This window comes from Malus domestica, chromosome 05 (assembly GCF_042453785.1).
Source record: "Malus domestica chromosome 05, GDT2T_hap1".
Taxonomy (NCBI): domain Eukaryota; kingdom Viridiplantae; phylum Streptophyta; class Magnoliopsida; order Rosales; family Rosaceae; genus Malus; species Malus domestica.
This window is the reverse complement of record NC_091665.1, coordinates 44,196,508-44,214,709: the sequence shown is the minus strand read 5'-3', so window position 1 is coordinate 44,214,709 and position 18,202 is coordinate 44,196,508. Positions and strand designations below refer to the sequence as shown.

At 36.7% G+C, this 18,202-nt stretch overlaps 3 protein-coding genes and 2 non-coding genes across 6 annotated transcripts; 2 read left to right on the top strand and 3 right to left on the bottom strand.

Annotated features, from left to right (window-relative positions):
* Positions 1 to 2,298: 2,298 nt before the first annotated feature.
* LOC103408826 (transcription factor MYB4-like) lies at positions 2,299 to 3,619 on the top strand. The gene is made up of 3 exons (XM_008347642.4): positions 2,299 to 2,540; positions 2,723 to 2,852; positions 3,026 to 3,619. The coding sequence occupies exons 1-3, from the start codon at positions 2,402 to 2,404 to the stop codon at positions 3,474 to 3,476; spliced, it is 720 nt and encodes a 239-aa protein (XP_008345864.2). The 5' UTR covers positions 2,299 to 2,401; the 3' UTR covers positions 3,477 to 3,619.
* Positions 3,620 to 3,755: 136 nt separating this feature from the next.
* On the bottom strand, positions 3,756 to 3,829 carry TRNAT-AGU (transfer RNA threonine (anticodon AGU)). The gene has a single exon. It is a non-coding gene; the product is annotated as a tRNA-Thr (tRNA).
* Positions 3,830 to 4,612: 783 nt separating this feature from the next.
* TRNAT-AGU (transfer RNA threonine (anticodon AGU)) lies at positions 4,613 to 4,686 on the bottom strand. Its single transcript has one exon. It is a non-coding gene; the product is annotated as a tRNA-Thr (tRNA).
* An 829-nt stretch (positions 4,687 to 5,515) lies between these two features.
* Positions 5,516 to 8,873, top strand: LOC103434679 (uncharacterized). Of its 2 annotated transcripts, none has more exons than XM_070822837.1 (2): positions 5,516 to 5,714; positions 6,370 to 8,873. In XM_070822837.1, exon 2 carries the CDS (start codon positions 6,440 to 6,442, stop codon positions 8,624 to 8,626), a length of 2,187 nt encoding a protein of 728 aa, XP_070678938.1. In that variant the 5' UTR covers positions 5,516 to 5,714; positions 6,370 to 6,439; the 3' UTR covers positions 8,627 to 8,873. The 2 variants fall into 2 exon arrangements, with proteins under 2 accessions (XP_070678938.1, XP_070678939.1); XM_070822838.1 differs by having other exon boundaries at positions 5,599 to 5,714; positions 6,395 to 8,873.
* Positions 8,874 to 9,569: 696 nt separating this feature from the next.
* LOC103434666 (putative cyclin-D6-1) lies at positions 9,570 to 11,661 on the bottom strand. The gene is made up of 6 exons (XM_008373015.4): positions 11,191 to 11,661; positions 10,923 to 11,009; positions 10,738 to 10,833; positions 10,360 to 10,561; positions 10,038 to 10,168; positions 9,570 to 9,941 (listed from the first exon to the last, which is right to left on the bottom strand). Exons 1-6 carry the CDS (start codon positions 11,500 to 11,502, stop codon positions 9,660 to 9,662), a joined length of 1,110 nt encoding a protein of 369 aa, XP_008371237.2. The 5' UTR covers positions 11,503 to 11,661; the 3' UTR covers positions 9,570 to 9,659.
* Positions 11,662 to 18,202: the final 6,541 nt, after the last annotated feature.

Below are 18,202 nucleotides of genomic sequence, written 5' to 3'. Positions count from 1 at the left end.
CCTATGAATAATTTTAAGTCTTGAGTCCTAATGAAGATACAAAATTCCACAAGCAACCCCGTTGATGATTCCAAAGCGTTTTTTCCAATCCAACAAGGACCTTTTTCTGTGATCAGCATCGACAGGTTTGGTTTTTGTGTAATCATATGGAGTATATTTTAACATAAAACATCAAATATATGCTTCATACTTATAGACATATCAAAAAGAAATGAGTCCAAGCTCTTGTTCGGCAAGTGTTCGAGGACACACTTTCTTCCCCCGTTATACAACTGCCTACAATTTTGGTTCATATCCCGGTAGGCATTCACACGCAAACATGTTAATATTATCACGGCTACATCTGCTGTTACCCATTTGAAGGGTAATCTTCTGATTTCCAAGATGTTAAGATCCATTCCAACCTATTTTCCAATTCAATCCAACTTTCATTCCTGGAAGTAAAGTGTCAGCTGGAGAAATTTTTTATTATGACGGGAACATGGGTGGTACGTGTTTTTATGTAAATGGTGGAAAATTTTATTTTTTAAGTTATTAACTTTTTAACACATATATTTCTTCATTTGTATAGTGACATATGGTATACTACCTCGTGTGCCGATTACACAGAAAAATCTCTCCAAAAGCTGAGCCACAGAAGTGCTTCTGGTTTGAACGGACACGTGCGCAGACCAAATAGAAATGTCCTGAAGAGCACAAAGAACTAAAGAAACCGGACTGTCTTTATTTTTCCCAATACAAGCTATATTGAGGAAGAGGAAATTGAACTCGAAATTTCAAGTGCATGGATGGATGTTCTCGATCAATGGAGCTATAAACCTCTTGCATTTGGCTGACTTTTCAAAGTGGATACTAGTCTTCTATACTGCATAATTACAAGAGGTTTTTCAGTATGCTCGAAACATGGAGCAGAACACCGAATGTCATAATACAATTAAAGAGACATTGAAAGAAGAGGAAAACAAAAAACAAAAACAAACAAAAAAAACCATCCTCAAGGCTTTGTGATACACAACCAATTTTATATACTAAATTCTCCCAATTTTACTCCATTGAAATTATGAATTGAATTCAAATAAAGTCTTACTCAGATGATTAAAATTGTATTGTTGCTGAATTAATTAAAGGAATTTTAACGAAAAATCACATTTTTACACTAAAAAGTCAATCCTGGTACTATTCACTTTACCTTTTATTTTGTCCTTATCGTTAAAACTTAAAGATTTCAAACTCTTTTTATTAGTTTTCCTTCAATTAAATCCTAATTTGATGTAAACCCTCGGACTTTAGACTAATATATGGACTTCAAACTTCAAACTTGATGGACTATGTTGTCATCTTGTGCAAAATGTATATGTAAAGATGCCTGAACAAGTTAAAAGCTCAACAATTTTGACTACTATTCCATCTAAAACTCAAGAAATATTACATGGTCTTCAAAAAATTGCAAAAGTTCATTGTATTCTACAGAGAAACATGGGTACGTCAATTACCCAAGATAATTAAATGTGTCTACTCAGTTACATTCAAGTTCAAATTTACTTCATCGAATGCTACAACGATTGAGAATATCATATTATAAAACAAAATAGGGCATTCTTAAGAAGTTATTTTTGCATACGTATCAAATTGAAATTTGGACGAACCTCGGCGCATCGAAAATGTTGCTCCTTTATGGCCGGAAGGTTGCGGATTCAAGTCGTGGAAATAGTCTCTTTACAAAGCTAAAACAAAGTTACGTGCAATAGATATTCTCCCTGACTCTTTGCCCTTTTTTATCAAGTTGTAATTTCAAAGTAAATACGAAACTTACAAAAAATGAGCCAAGAGTGTTGATTTATAATATAACAACAACAACAACAAAGCCTTTTCCCACTAAGTGGGGTCGGCTATATGAATCCTAGAATTCCATTGCGCTCGGTTTTGTATCATGTCCTCCGTTAGATCCAAGTACTCTAAGTCTTTTCTTAGAGTCTCTTCCAAAGTTTTCCTAGGTCTTCCTCTACCCCTTCGGCCCTGAACCTCTGTCCCGTAGTCACATCTTCGAACCGGAGCGTCAGTCGGCCTTCTTTGGATGCCATCCTATTCCTCTCAGCAGTGACTGAAAGCCATTAAAACAAATATTTAAGTCATAATATTTCTTTTAATATGACTGGTTGGACTTTGACAAGCCTCCGAATTATTGGGAAATGTAGACTCTGGGACACGTTTTACATGAGATTTGATTTGGATACATTGATTACATAAATACTTCTATGCATACCGCTTTCCCTCGATCTATACCATACTCTATTCTCGTCAGAGGATAGCTAACAGTCAGCCCGGTGCTACATCATAAGCACGTCGGGTACGTAGATCATTGTAACGGTATACATAGAAGTCACTGAATCGGAGATAGAAGATGGCGAAAAGGACTCGGGGGTGTGAGAAGACGGTAGCTGTGAAGAAAGGTCCATGGAGTCCTGAGGAGGATCAAAAGTTGGTAGCTTACATTCAGAGATACGGAATTTGGAATTGGAGTCAGATGCCTAAACCAGCTGGTAGGAAGCAAATTTGAAGTTTCTTTTTCTTTCTAGTCTATATTACGCGTACTTGAGCAAAAATTTCATTGATCATTTGGGTACTCAGCTCGTTTGGGATTGCTTTTGGAAGGGTACAAAGCGCTTTCAGACAATCACAAGCGTTTTAACGAATGACCTTTCTTCTTCTGCATTTGCTTTAGGTCTGGCTAGGTCCGGGAAGAGTTGTAGACTTCGTTGGGTGAATTACTTAAGGCCGGATATTAAGCGTGGGAACTTCAGCAAAGACGAAGAGGAAACCATACTCGAGTTGCATCAAGCAATAGGAAACCGGTAAGGACTTAAATCTAACCAACATGAAGGAAAACATAATGGTTACCAAACGGGCCTTAAGCATAAATTCATAGTTTAAAAAGGACTAGAAATCAATGTTATAATCAACTTCTGCAGCTTCATAATAAACTGACAAGTTTCCTAAAAGATTTTCTGTTCCTTTCTCTTTGTAGATGGTCTGCTATTGCAGCAAGACTTCCTGGAAGAACAGATAATGAGATTAAGAATCACTGGAACACCCACATGAAGAAACGCTTCGAGGCGGCAATTGAATCAGTACACGAAGAAGCAAAAGGATTCGGCGACAAAGAAGCCAGCAAGAACAAGTTATCTGAAACTGAACAACTGTTTCTTGTTGATGAAGCTACAAGGGCATCATCATCAAAGATGGAGACAACTTCTTCAACTTCAGCTTCATCAAGATTATTCTGTCCCGTTTGGGAATTCGGTGATCGAAAAGGCCAGATTGCAGAGCAAAGTATTTGTGCATCTGGTGTCACATTTGGTGACCTTCAAAGTTTGGATTCTCCGGTGTGGCAGCAAGAGCCTATATTTCCATGTGATTCCTACATTAATCATGCCACCAGCGATTACTGGGTCAGTTTAATCAATAAAACAGGATGAATTAGATTAATTAGGAGTGTCTAAACTTTGAATTAATGGGAATTGTATGCCCTTGGCATTTGGATGCTTCAGTATTATTGTAAACCGTTTTTTCTTCTGCTCTGTATATGTGCATGAATAAAAGATAAATCATCATCAAGTTCGAATCCCTCTTTCTATAGTTTAAATTAGATTAATTAGAATATTGCTTAAGAACAAGATACATTACAAACTTCAATTTGTGTTAATGTAGCCCAGCAAGCAACAGGACAAAAAAAAAGAGCAAAAAACATTAGCTTCTGCTTTCATTGAGAGTTGAACTCAAGACCTCCCGCTTACTAAACGGGTGCTCTAACCAACTGAGCTATGAAAGCATTATCAGTTAGTAGGCACGGCATTTAGATATTTGTATACAAAGTGGGCAAATATAAGTTTTAACCACTGCTTTCCTTGAAGCAGAAGATTTCACTGTATGCTAAATCCCTTAAAGATTACGAGTCAGTGACACTCTACTGTCGGATCACTTGCCCTTCAACCTTCCTCCCAGTCTATGCCATCTGCGTCCTCCTCCGCTGTAGCATCAGCTTCGACATCACCTGTGTATATAATTATGTATGAAGAACACAAGGTCTCTGATACACCATACATGTTCTTCTGATTGTTCATACTAACTGAACTAAAGGAGTAAGACAATTCAAATTAAAGATCAAGATGGAACAATATTTACCTGTAATTGGAGCCTCACCCAGTCTACATTATCTTTCTTCTTCTTCTTCTTCTGCTTCTTCTTTCTCGTTAGTTTCAGCATTAAACTTTGTGTCCTCTGAGAACTCTGGAGCTGCTGCAGTACTGCCACTGCCATCCATCTTCACCTCCATGTTTTGAAGGACGTCATTTTGAGGAGCGAGCTCGTCAATCTCAGGCAAAGTACCCCATCACACCTTTCACGGTGGAAGTACCCATCTTTCAATTTATCTTTCAGTCTCAAACAATCTATACTTGACTTGAGCACTATGAGAGATTATGCACTAGGATCACTTAGTTACAAATAAATAAGCCGCATTGTTACTATACTCATTGGACACACTTCAGAGTTCAGACCAGAAACGAGAAAGCAAAAGCCCAACGAAAAATGAAATAAAAAAAAAGATATATTTTGCTTTCATTGAGAGTTGAACTCAAGACCTCCCGCTTACTAAACGGGTGCTCTAACCAACTGAGCTATGAAAGCTTTGTTGATGCATTGCTGTTCGTTTGATATTTGTTTGTAACATTCTGGGCTGGTCAGAGCCCCCAGCACAACAACATATAGTCTTTAAAAAATGTCTGCAATCCGACGAAAACATGACCCTCCTCGTATCTGGGATTATCACTGGAATCCCACCATTCCCGAAAAAACGAACTGCATTTTTCAAAACAAAGCAAGCTATTTTACTAAAGCAAAAAGCCTGGCTTTCAAGGATTTTGCTGGTTCTCTATACCAACAGGCAACAGTTTCCATTCCTTGTGTTTTCCGACGTTTCCTGCAAATGGGACCCCGAAAGGAAGAACCTTTTTGCACATTAATGGCGGATGTGAGATGGGTTCGTGTACCCACCTCCTTTCCATTAGAGGAATCAGAAGAGAGAGAGAGAGAGAGAGAGAGATTGTGTTTGGATGCAGACGCAACTGCAGAATGTTTTCGATGTGGCAATGGCATCCAATTCTCAAAGGGTTTGAAGCAAGGCGGATTACTTTCAATGAATTGTCATTATTTATTTTCAAAAGAAAAAAAAAAAGAGGAAGCAAGGCTGTGAAAGTGTTAAATTACAGAATATAATCCTTCCTTCTTTTGTTGGAGTTCCTGCTATTATTCCTTTCTTGCGGGATTTCTCGATTTTCAATTCCTGTTTTCTTAAGGCTTGACATTAGTAATTAATTGCAGATTAGTTAATAGCCAAAGGTTATGCATTTAGGTGACAATTACCCTTAAAATCTTCCACCAGAAAAAAGGCTGATTCTGATTTTCTAACTTTACTTTGACAGCTCTACTGGGCTACCACATTGCTTCCCCAGCTTGTTTTGAGTGTTTCTTTTCTCCTGCTGGGCTGCTACTGCTAGTATTATTTAAGGCTTCAATGGAGTTAGTATCAAGCAAAGCATTTCAGTTGATTCCTAGCAATTAGCATGGCTGAGAAGTGAGGAGTATCATATCAGTAGTACTAGACCAACAGGAAACCAAGCAGACTTTCCGCTTCGAGTCCACAGAAAATCCTCCAGGTTTTTCTCTATTCTTGCTTATCTTCAATTTCGGCTCGTTGTTTGTGTTGGTTCATCGGCTGTTAATTTGGATTTTGCTGTCTTTGTTGCCAAATCGCAGTATTGTTGGGTGTAGTTAATGACAACTTGAACACATTACATATTAGGCTGATCTACCTTCTACTGCAAACACCCTGTCATGCATGTTGGTCTCTCACTGTATAATGTCGCACGTGAGGGGTTATGTCTTGGTTTCGCCTGCTCATTGATAACTTGATTATTCTTAGATAATAGTAGTCCTATCGAAACCAAGGAACTGGAACATAGGATGCCTGCTACCACACCAAAATAGCTGAAATTAATATCCATGACTGAAAATCTTATAAGCTTGTGTACGAATGCATTTCAGTTCCATTTTTCCTTGTTATAACTTATAATTGGAGGAGTTGCTAAGTGTATCCGAAACGCCCCCATGTACATATTCCTTTTCAGATCACCCCGTTTTCGGATGTGTCAAAGATTTTCTTCCTCCACTGAGATTGACCTTATTTCTTATAGTCATAGTTGATGGATTATTACGTGAGATGTAATATTTGTTTGATGAGTCAATGTCTGTATGGTAATATATGAGGTGGACAATTTCATATATTGTCCTTGTGCTTAATTAATTTTGCAGAAGCTTTGAAATTGCTCATTTTCAGTGGCTTGCAAAAAAAGGGAGCAAGTTGAAGAGAGCTAGCTGGGATATGGCTTCCTCCATCAATCCTATTCCTATCTCCTTCAGGAAGCTATGGGAAAGGTGGAATCTACGGGGCTTTATCATCTTAAGCCTAACATTGCAGACCATTTTAATTCTTTGTGCACCCTTCAGAAAGCGAACGCCCAACTTGGTTTTAATCTTCCTAGTCTGGTCATCTTACTTGCTCGCTGACTGGGCTGCTGGCTTTGCAGTCGGGTTAATCTCAAACAGCCAAGGTGACGCTAAAGGTTTGGGAGATAACGAGGAGGATCTCTTGGCATTTTGGGCTCCATTTCTTTTGTTACACCTTGGAGGTCCAGACACCATAACTGCATTTGCTCTTGAAGATAACACTCTGTGGCTAAGGCATTTTCTTGGCCTTGTATTCCAAGTTATAGCTGCAGTGTATGTCTTCATTCAATCGTTTCCCACCAACAAGCTCTGGCCCCCTACACTGCTCCTGTTTCTTGCAGGAACCATTAAGTATGCTGAGCGCACACGTGCTTTGTATCGTGCAAGCTTGGATAATTTCAAGGAATCCATGCTTAAAAAGCCTGATCCTGGACCAAATTATGCAAAGCTAATGGAGGAGTACTCCTCAAAAATTGAATCCAAACTTCCAACTTATATAGAACTCACAGCAGAACGTAGCAAAGAATCCAGGACGGTAACATATGTTGCAGAACCAGGTGATATGGAGAATAATATTGCAGTAGTGCGACATGCTTATCACTTCTATGAAATCTTCAGGGGTCTTATTGTGGATCTCATTTTTAGCTTCCATGAACGCTTCGAGAGCCGTGCATTTTTCCATGAAAGATCCGCAGAAGAAACTTTTAGATTGATTGCAATTGAGCTCAACTTTATGTATGAAGCTCTCTTCACCAAGGCGGTTGTGGTGCATTCTAAGCTAGGATGCCTTTTCCGGGCTATATCCTTCACTGCAGTTTTCATAGCCCTTGTTTTCTTCTATAAACTAGAGAAAAAGGCTTTCCACAAGGTCGATGTTGGAATCACCTATACCCTGCTTTATGGTGCCCTAGGCCTGGATTCAATAGCCATTTTCTTGGTTGTCTTCTCTGAGTGGACTGTCACTGCTATGCACAAGTCTTGGCAAAAATCTTGGGTTGCCACCAAGATACTTGGAAATTACCTCAGTTTGAAGAGACCAAGGTGGTCTACAGAGCCAACTTGCTTGGAGTGGTGTAGACAAATTCTATTTCGAAGGTGGTGCGAATCCATCTCTTCATTCAACTTCATTCACTACTCCCTCAAGGAGCATCGGAAACTGTCCCCTGACATTTTTGACTACCTTGGCATTGGTTACATTGCAATCATCAACTTCTTTGGCCTCAAGGATATTCGAGATAAGATGAAATATCGGACAAGTAGGCCACTCACTAAAGGGTTATGGGAATTCATTTTTCAAGAGTTGAAAGCTAAATCTGTGCTCGCAGATGATCCCGAAACTGCCAAGAGAATATCTATAGCCAGAGGTGATTTCATTCTTCAGGATACCGAGTGGAATAACGCCGAACATGCTACCTTGCTGTCTAGCATTGTTGATGTTGATTATGACCAGAGCATCCTACTGTGGCACATTGCCACTGAATTATGCTATAACACTGAGGAGGAAGAAACTGCTGACTTGGAATCCAGTAAGAATGAAACTTCTCGCCGCGAAATCAGTAAGACCCTGTCGGATTATATGTTGTACCTCTTAGTTATGCAGCCTAGTTTGACGTCTTCTGTAGCAGGAATCGGACAAATAAGATTCCGGGACACATGCGCAGAAGCGAAAAAATTCTTTAGCAGAAGGAAGCTGCCGCTGCGAAAAGGAGAGGAAAACCCAACTCTCTGCACTGTCTGCAAGAGTATCCTCGATGTAAACACAGCTGTTAAACCTGCTGATGTCAAGGGGGATAGAAGTAAATCCGTGTTGTTTGATGCATGTATTTTAGCGAAGAAGTTGAAAGAGATGAAGACAAAGAAATGGGATCTGATGAGTCAAGTATGGGTGGAATTGCTCTCGTATACCGCAGGCCATTGCAGAGCGAACGATCATGTGCAATTGCTGAGTAAAGGAGGAGAACTTGTCACTTTTGTTTGGTTACTCATGGCTCATTTCGGCATAGGGGAGCAGTTCCAGATAAACGAGGGTCATGCTAGAGCAAAACTCATTGTCGGAAAGTAAACCGGATGAATTGAATAAACCTGGTAGAATTTCGGCATGAGACATCTGTTTGTTGTTGTATCCTTGTATCGTTTGTTGCAGCTGCTAGCTAGAGTATGATTCCATAACCAATTTATATGCTTATGTCTCAAAAGTGTGTTTTATTGCGAGTCTGAATAGCTCGTTCTGTAACTAGATACTCTTACCCTTATTTTGTAAGATATCAAATAGTTAAATAAATGAGAACTCTAACTCACCGCATTTTATATCCGAACAAGCGTTGGGCCTATCAATCTCAGCCCAAAAGATCTAATAAGATTATCTGGCCAGAATAATTTGCTTGACTCGTTGCAACTGAGTTTGAAATCTCCTTTATTTAAATCTAGAATAGTTTAGAATATCGCTTAATCAAATGCATAAGAAGTCGTCGTTGTACGTTTAGTCACGTTGTTAACCAAAGAAAAAACAACATAAGAAGCCATTCTATGTTCATTCAACCCTCTTCAATTCCCCAACCACATTGATGGGGAAGTTAATATGTTTGATTTGAATATTGAGTACCAACGGTTGTATGATTGTGCCTGCTCTATTAAATTGTGTGGGATTCACATGATGACTCTCTCTGTCCTACATGTCAAGCCATATTGCTACATTCCTATGTCGCTGTTTGAGTACATACGATAAATGGGCCAATGCCAATACTCATCACCTTATTTATTATCGTTAAATAAGTTTAAATTTTGCGATTTAGAACGGTAATAAATAGAGTGGTGAGTTTCACCATCACTTGAAGAGATTTTTTAGTATGTTGAGAACACAGCTTGATTCACCAAGTGTCATAATACACTGATTAAGGCTGAGTCGATAAGAGATTTTTTAGTGGCACTAATTATATATAATTATGTGTTTATCTCTCTTATTATGTAACTAGTCCATAAAGATTAGACAACTAGGGATAGAACGGTTTTTCTCAAACTATATTTTTCTTGTGCATCTAATCGGAAGATAGCTCAGGGCAATGATTACACTCGAGGCATAGAGACAACCAAACAAATCAGCACTTTCGAATATGATGAGAAAGCTTGAACATATTTTCACTGCAGAAAGTACCATTTAATCTACGCCTTTTGCTGTGTCTCTTCTCTGCTGCCACAGAAACACAAGTATATTTGGTGGTGCTGGTGCTGGTGGCGGCGGTGCTGATGGTCTTTTCACCTTCCGATCTAGTGAGGCGCCGGTCCAGAACGCTCGCTGGGGTTCTTGTGCAGGACATAGTATCCAACCCTTCATTCTCTACCATTTCTTGCATAACATTGAAGCATTTGAGCAAACTCTCCTGAAATAAAAACATAGTTAAAAACTTAAAATACTAATTAATCGTATCATTTTTTTTAATTAAATTGGAAATCTGTAACGTTGATATTGTGCTTACTTTATTTACATTTTGGAAAGATGATAGGGAAACTTTGAAAAAAGGGAACTTCAATGGGAGCAGTTCATGGCATGCAGATAGAACAGCTGATGCTGCAATTATTGATGGCTTAAACTCTACAAATTTAATTTCTGCAATCAAATTCAAAACAAAAAAAGGGTTATGAGTTATAATTAATAATAACGCATCAGTTTGGGCTAACGATTTTCACACTTCCTTTTTTTTTAACTCACACGCGAAGTGCAGAGTCTAAAAGAGGAGCGTTAAAATCACTAGCCTTAATCTATGAAGCGGAAGTACTTGAACAATTAACAAGTAGTACCAGTATGGGCATTGAAGATGATATCCGAAGCTCGATTTTTGAGAGCTTGTGTAAATGGCCGGTCGTTTAAGTCCAGCGAAGACAAGAAGAAATGCAGAAAAGAGAAAGGAGTTATCGATCTCATCCGCCAATCCAGAGTGTTGAGAATAAGAAGCTCCATTTTATGAACCGTTTGCACATCGAAGACGAAACTTTCCCCTCTCTGTTACATATATAAGCATTTAAGCAAACCATTAGCCCTTCTGCTTCACAGTATATATCTTTCTTAGTTTTTTTGAAAAAGTGATACTGTAAACTATTTTAGCTCTACGAGAAGGGGGATTTGAACTTAGGTGCAAGAGAGCGGACACGCTGCAATGTGAAGGGCTATTAAGTTACCTGAAAATCAGAGGAGGAGAAGGGTATGTTCTTCATCTTTGCAGCTAGAGATAGACAAGATACTTTCACGAGTCTTGAGACCCAAGGCTTTCCTTGCTGCAATTTGAATGATGAATTATAAGCTAAGTAAGGACTTAAAATGTGACATTATCTTGGAATTTAAGAAACTAAACTTCTTTATTTACCGGAATATCCCGCTTCGATATGAACCGATCCAGGTAGTTGATGGCAAGGTAAGGTATGAAGGGGTCAAGGTTGCAAGAATACTGAACCTGATAAAAATTGTCACAAGCTCAGACCAATCTTAAGAAGTAGATTACTAGTAGAAACACAAAGCCATCCTGAACTCCAAAAAAGTCATTATCCGCTCCCTTAACAAACGATAAATTATAAATAGGGAATTGCGGATTTTTTTTTTTTTTTTGGAGTGTCAATAACATCTTGTTTCTTTACCTGCGAAAACAGAGAAATGGCTTCGAGGCGAAAAGTATAGTAGAAACCAGTGTGTTTTGAGCTGCTTAGGAAGTTTTGGGAGGGCATGTGGTCAGTTTCTGAGGTAAAGAGATCTGGGATTGCATCGGAGTTGTGTTCTTGAAGATCAAACTCATAATCCATTTCTGTTTTTTGATTGATTTGGTTTTGAACTAGTGAAGAAGTTGTTTGTGTTTGTAGGTTGTGAGGAGTGAATGAGGAGGTCAAGGAGAGGACGTTGGAGCAGAAATTCGAAGAGAGTAATAATGATGATGGAAAGGAGAAGCTTCGCATTCTGTGCTGATAAAGAAGCTGCTTTGCTGTGCCTCTGTGTGGTTAATTAAGTCTTCACCTTCCTGCTCTCTCTCTCTCTCTCTCTCTCTCTCTCTCTCTCTGTGCAGCTCCATTAATTTATATGCATGTTGGTCCCTCTTACTCGTTCTCTTCACATTGGAAAAGTATTACGAAGAAAAGAATTGTCACATGTCAGAAAGTTAAGAAATTACATGTGCGTGAAGTTGATAGAGACACGTGATTTACTCATCAGGTTAAATTACTCGTATTTTATACTTGCAATTTTCTTCACATGTGAATGAGCATATATATGATGATGTCAATAATTGTTTCACATTGAAAAATTAAGAAACCTTGTACTAGGCTGATACCGCGCTTTTCAATTGATTTTCAACTGGAACTTCAACTTCTTTTAACAATATAACTGTACACCATCTGATATTAGGTCTCAGCGTAAGAGTTTAGTTAATCTATATGGGCGACAAAAAATGCTGAATATTTTTTTTTTTTAAAAAAAAAACTGGGTCTTGCATTCTTTATTTCTTATCAAGACTTTGGGGAACTGTATATGTCAGAGAGAAAACAATCCCACTGAACCGTAACTCCGGATCTAACTAATCACTATTGACCTGAAAAAACAAATGTTAAAAGAGACCAAATTTTAAAACTATTTTTGTGAATCACAATGTAAAGGTTGATGGTTAGACTTTTTTGTAATGATTTTAAAAAGAGTCTACCCATCAACTGTACGAGAAATTTTTCATTGTGACGAGAACATAGGTGATACACTACGTATTTTTTATAAGTGGTCAAAATTTTTATTTTTTAAGTTATTAACTTTTTAATATACATTTTCTACAATTTGTATAATAACACATGATGTATCATCCATTATGCCAGTCACTCTGAAAAACTTCTTCAACAGCACATCATGCAATTTACAAAAAATAAGTTTAAAATTTGATTTATCTAATAAATAAAAAAAGGTCGTACCCAGTGCACAAGGCTCCAACTTTACGCAGGGTCTGGAAGAGGTGAATGTAGGCTAGCCTTACCCCCATTTATGGAGAGGCTGCTTCCAAGTCTCGAAAAAAAAAACAAATCATTAGAACGGCAGAAGTTAATGATGCTTATGCAAAGAAATATAAGAATGACAATTGTCAGTCCATAGACAAACAAAAATACTGACAGAGTTGAGTCAAACAACTTCTAAATCTAACATTCAGCTTGGAATTTATTTTTTTTCTGTTTAGGCGTATTTCAAAACCCTATACTCATATTACTTATTTGTTGGTTTTTATTATTAAAAACATGAGGATCAACTCTCTGGATGGAGAAAAAGGATATATCAGTATATTCCTGTGACACGAGAGTTTTTCTTCTCTTTGTTTCACGACTTGATGATCATAACTTGTTTAGTAATATTTTACCCTAGCTACTTTGAGTACAATCAATTTCAAAAACCAATTGGACAATATAGTTGGGATTGAAATCGATTGGATAGTTTTGTTTCAGTTGGAATGGTGATACATTCTTATCAGCAGAAGAGTGTGACAATTAGTGGTCCCTTTTGGTTGTCACAAAATATAGCAGATATATACACCAAGATGCTAAGAGAGACGCAAACAGTTGTGGTATCTAACGTCCCATTTTCCGCGAGAAACGCTGGAACATTAAAAAGAGAAGGCTACTAAATCCATCGCTACATACACAAAATGCAGAACTACTTGCAGTAGTACAGCACAGCCGTACCATCTTTCTCCTCTCCTCACTTTTATCATGCTTCTGTTTTCAAGAATTTGATCTTACATAACATCATGCTCGCTCTTATTGCACTACTTTTTCAATTTATAGTTTACTAAAGTATTACGCTTTCAGCAGTTTCCTAATTAAGTGTAAGCATAGATAGTTATGGATGTGCAAAACTCATTACATGACTTGCATGCATCAATCATTGACAATACTTATAAAAACATATGCATATAAGTATGAATGCATTTTTTTCTCACCGTCCTAAAATGGGGATGGTGCTCACCACTACTTCCTCACTAATTGTTGTTAATTGATTTTAAGATACGAATTTTCAAATTTAAGCTTACCTAACCGCTATCAATAAATCATACAATTTTAGTTTTGAAGCCTAATATATAGGAGGCAGATTGTCTGCCCTCCTAGTTGTAGTGCCCTTCCATGCCCTTGTATTTGTGCGGTCACGGTTAAATCACGTCAATATTTTATATTTTTATTATTTTTTGTCTTATTATCTCTATTAAAAAATTAATATAAAATATTGACGTGACTTAACCGTGACCGCACAAAATAGGAAGGCATGAAAGGGCACCACAACTAGGAGGGCAGACAATCTGTCTCCTAATATATATATTGAATAATTTTTCCATGCTAGATTAGGTTTTCTGGGAGCCATTTGAGATTTCATACAACTCTCATGTGATTCACGTGCATGCAATAAATGCCAAAATCGTATTCCCATTATTTAAAGTTGAAGCTTTCAAGTTTCGAAAAGGAATTATTTGCATATCTCTTCCACCTAATCCTCATCATCAAACAATATGGACCATTGAAATTTGATCAAACGGCTAAAGTTATTATAATTTTTAAAGTTGACCCGTGTTTTTAGTCGTTAGATCAAATTTCAAAGGTTCGGATTGTTTGTTGAGAAGGATTAGATGGAAGGAATCCAGAAATGATCATTTTTCTCAAGTTTTCACCAAAAAAAAAGTTAGAAGCTTTATGTGCAGTAACAATAGACTATCTGCATATGTGGATGGATTTTTCAAGGTGTGTGGGAATATAGTTCGGTACATTAAATGTAATAATACAATTGGTTGAAAACTTTTAAAAAAAAATAACCAATTTTATTATGACACTTAATATACTAAACCGTATTCTCAGCAAATTAAAAAAAAATCCAATATGTGAGGATAAAAATGTACATATACTTATTTTGTAAAACCTGAAAGTCATCAACTGAAGTGAGCCCCACCAAAAGGATCTAATGTGGTTCATAGAAATTTCCCAGTTGAAGTTGAACCCTACCACTAAAATGTATCTAGAAATTTCCCCATGTATTATGCACATCATCGATTTAAAATTAGGCAGTGCCTTGTTTTATATATGTTCATGTACGCCTACCTCTGAAATTTCCTGAATATTCTTGGTCCCATTCCCATAGTACCTGATATCATTATCAACAATCCTAGCTAGTGATGCATATGGTATAGACTTATCCTTTGAGGATAAGATTTACCATAAAAATTTTATAATTGAAACCACTCAATCTCTTAATCTGCATTTGAAGATCATTTTTACAAAAAATCATTCAAATCGGACACCATTTAATCATCTAAATGTATCAAAATAAACCAACAGTGGCATGTTCATAATGAATCGTTGATCTGCTTAATAAATTTGGTTAACTAAACGATCTCTAATTCAAATGATTTTTTGTAAGAATGATCTTCAAATGAAGACTAAGAGATTTAATAGTTCTGATTATAAAAAATTTATGGTGAAGATACGTCATTTGCAAGTGAGAGAACAAGAAGGGAGAAATGCAAGCATTATCCTAAATTATTCCCAAATTTCTTATGCATGTCACACATTGGCTTATTGTTTTAATTACTCCAGTAATTAATCAATTATAAATTTAACAGGAGATTAATGAGATCCGAGAACTATTGACATTCACACGTGCTTAATTAGAATCTGAAAATTATATTATACAAAAGCTGGGGAGTTGTCCATATACAAATTTACTTTTGAACGCCTTGTTGCGTCCATTGAATAAGACATCATTCATTATATCAATACGATGAAGCGGAATTAGACCATGTCATGTGTTCATGTCAGTCATATAATACGAGAGCTGGATCTATATATACATACATACATATATATATATATATAGAGAGAGAGAGAGAGAGAGAGAGAGAGCGAGAGAGAGAGAGAGAGAGATCTATATGAAATGCAGATTAGCGAACTAGAGCCTCTCATTTAAAGGGATAACAGCAGAGAAGCAGACCCGCATAAATAAGACGGAGGGCTTTTGTAAAGCTTCCAAAAATGGAGCATTCGTGATAACTTGTTTGCTTTGTTCCTAAAGACCCTAATATTATTGATTATTCTAATTAATCATCTTTCCTTTCGCATTAGGGTGCAGATCAGTTTTTAATCGTCTAGAAATGGTAATTAGTGGGTGGTAGGGACACATAAAGGCCGACAGCTAGTCGTATGATTTAACGTATACACATTGATTTATTTATTGTGAAACATGCATGCTCAGGATCCATTCAAGCAGGGTCCATGTATCTTCTCACGGGCTCGTAGGATAGACTCTTGTAATCTTTTTAATCAGACTATTTGCACATTCAAAATTTATAATTCTCTGTCAAATGGTGCTCATTTCAAGTTTGCAAATCATGGCATTTAGGGAAATTTTCTATTTTAAACTGATCTCCTAAATTAGATTTAGCACATATTAGCGGTTTAATTTAATAATATTACACCTTAAAATGTGGACATGTTATCCATCCAAATTATGAGTTATAACATGTGTGGAGGGTTTAGGCGTGTTCAAGATGGCAGTTCGTGATGGCTTGGTTCTGGCGTGTTCAAGCGGTATTCAAAATTTAACTTTGAAAAGTGATTCCCTCCAGATTGTAACTGCTATTGTGGACCGTTCTCTTAATACGCCTTCAGTTTGATCTATTGTTGAGGATTCCAAATTCATTGTTGACAATCACTCAAGGTTACTCTACCCATGTACGCCGACAAGCGAATGGTATCGCCCACCGTCTAGCGCGTTTTGCTCTTCATTGTGATAGTTCTTGTACACTGCTTGACCACCAGATCTCACTGCCGACCTCTTGCTAGAGGATTGCTTGAGCTAGTCTCTTCCTTTACCGGAAGTTTTTGTACTGTTTCCTTGCATTTTAATGAAGCTATCGTTTCTATCAAAAAGATGTGTTGAATTGGTAATAACAAATAGACATGGCACGGTCACATGAATCAAGTATTCTTGTTAGCCTGTTAGTGGTTCAAAAGCCTATATAACGATTTTGCATAGTAGATGTAGGTTAAGTCAGTTAGTTAGGTAGTGTGTATGCCACTTGAATTATTTGTTGGATTGATAAGATTAATAAATAAAAAGATGTGTTTAGTCATAGATAAAAGAACAAAGCAAGTATCATTGTTGCTTGGATTAATTATATATATCGTAGTAGATATTACGATAAGATGCAATGAAAAGGTTTGATGAAAGGGATGGATCATGGAATATAGAGAAGGAAGGAGCCAAAGAGGTATTAACGGGGATGTACCTTTTGTAGCTGCTACCTTCCACCAATATTTCCTTCTCCTTTAAATATATTTGTTGTTTCTTTTGCTTTGCTAGTGAAACAACTGAATGCCTTCTTCTTTCTTTGGGTTCCACTGCCTGTGCCTCTGGCCCTCTGGCAACTGGGAAATGCAAACGACGCATTAGTTTGTTTGTGTGTTCGGCAATTGGCATTGGTGCAAGAGAAAGAAGAAGGCAGCCTTGCCTATAACTAAAACCTTTATTTTTTTGTGAATACTAATTAATCGAAATCGCTTATCCACAACTCTTACGCTTTTTCCTTTTCCTTTTCTGTCTCACTCCCCTCTGCGCTTTGGTCCTGGTGCCCTCCACCTTACATCTACATCCATTCCATACATTTATCATATCATCAAAAAATGATATAATAATTTCATTGATTTTATAAATTGATTAAGATGCAGTTTATATTTAAACTACCTATTAATAAAACCTTGGTTGTCAACCAAAACTTTATGTAATTACTATTTTAACCCCCTCACCGAAACTAAACAAAAAAAATGAGCAATTTAGTAATTCATAAACACAAAGTTTGCTGTTTTTTACAACAACCTCACAGCCAATTAGTATAACATGTCCTATTTAAATATTAAAATTAAATTTTTTTAATACTGTTCATCATTGCCCCAATTTTCATAACTGATATTTTAAATTTTTTTTTTAAAAAACTAATCACACTTCATATTAAAAAATAAATAAAATTATTCACAGTGTGCAACAAATGCTTCTTTGGAATATGGCAGACATAACAAATCTGAATTTGTACAGTTTGACTAACGTAGTGCGATCACATCTTCTTGCACGGAATTTGAATTTTTTTTTTTTTTTTTTTTTTTTTTTTTTTTTGTAAATGGGAATGGTTATTAGCACTCTAAAAATTTCATTTTACACTTTTTATAAGTGTATTTTTCTTTCTAATTATAAAAAGTATGGATTACCAAATGAGATTTTTGGAATGCTAATAACAATTCGCTAATAAATTAGAATAATTTATAATAGTATATAGTCTTTAATAAGAAAATGTCAAATATAAAGTCACAAAATCATTCACAAAAGGAACTGAGAAATATAATCGTCTTACAATACCATCAACTTTACTTAATCAAAATCAAAACAAGAAACAAATATTTCTTGCCTCCAGACATCTGCTAGTCCATGCATTGACGCTTTGCTCCCATGCAGATTACCAGCATCATATCGTTTGTGGGCCTCCTCCACTTGGACAAAAATTGAAAGAAAGAAAAAAAAAACTAATAAAAATAGCTTGAAAACTTTGAATTTTAACGAAAATGACATAATAAAGGGTAAAATGAATGGTACTATGAT

Bases quoted from the DNA above. Each gene is read 5' to 3' on its own strand.
- LOC103408826 (XM_008347642.4), top strand. From the start codon at position 2,402: ATGGCGAAAAGGACTCGGGGGTGTGAGAAGACGGTAGCTGTGAAGAAA. The intron at 2,541-2,722 runs GTAGGAAGCAAA...CATTTGCTTTAG, and splicing joins TCAGATGCCTAAACCAGCTG to GTCTGGCTAGGTCCGGGAAG. The intron at 2,853-3,025 runs GTAAGGACTTAA...TTCTCTTTGTAG, and splicing joins CATCAAGCAATAGGAAACCG to ATGGTCTGCTATTGCAGCAA.
- LOC103434679 (XM_070822837.1), top strand. From the start codon at position 6,440: ATGGCTTCCTCCATCAATCCTATTCCTATCTCCTTCAGGAAGCTATGG.
- LOC103434666 (XM_008373015.4), bottom strand. From the start codon at position 11,502: ATGCGAAGCTTCTCCTTTCCATCATCATTATTACTCTCTTCGAATTTC. The intron at 10,834-10,922 runs GTAAATAAAGAA...TTCAAATTGCAG, and splicing joins TATCGAAGCGGGATATTCCG to CAAGGAAAGCCTTGGGTCTC. The intron at 10,562-10,737 runs GTAACTTAATAG...TATATGTAACAG, and splicing joins TCTCCTCCTCTGATTTTCAG to AGAGGGGAAAGTTTCGTCTT.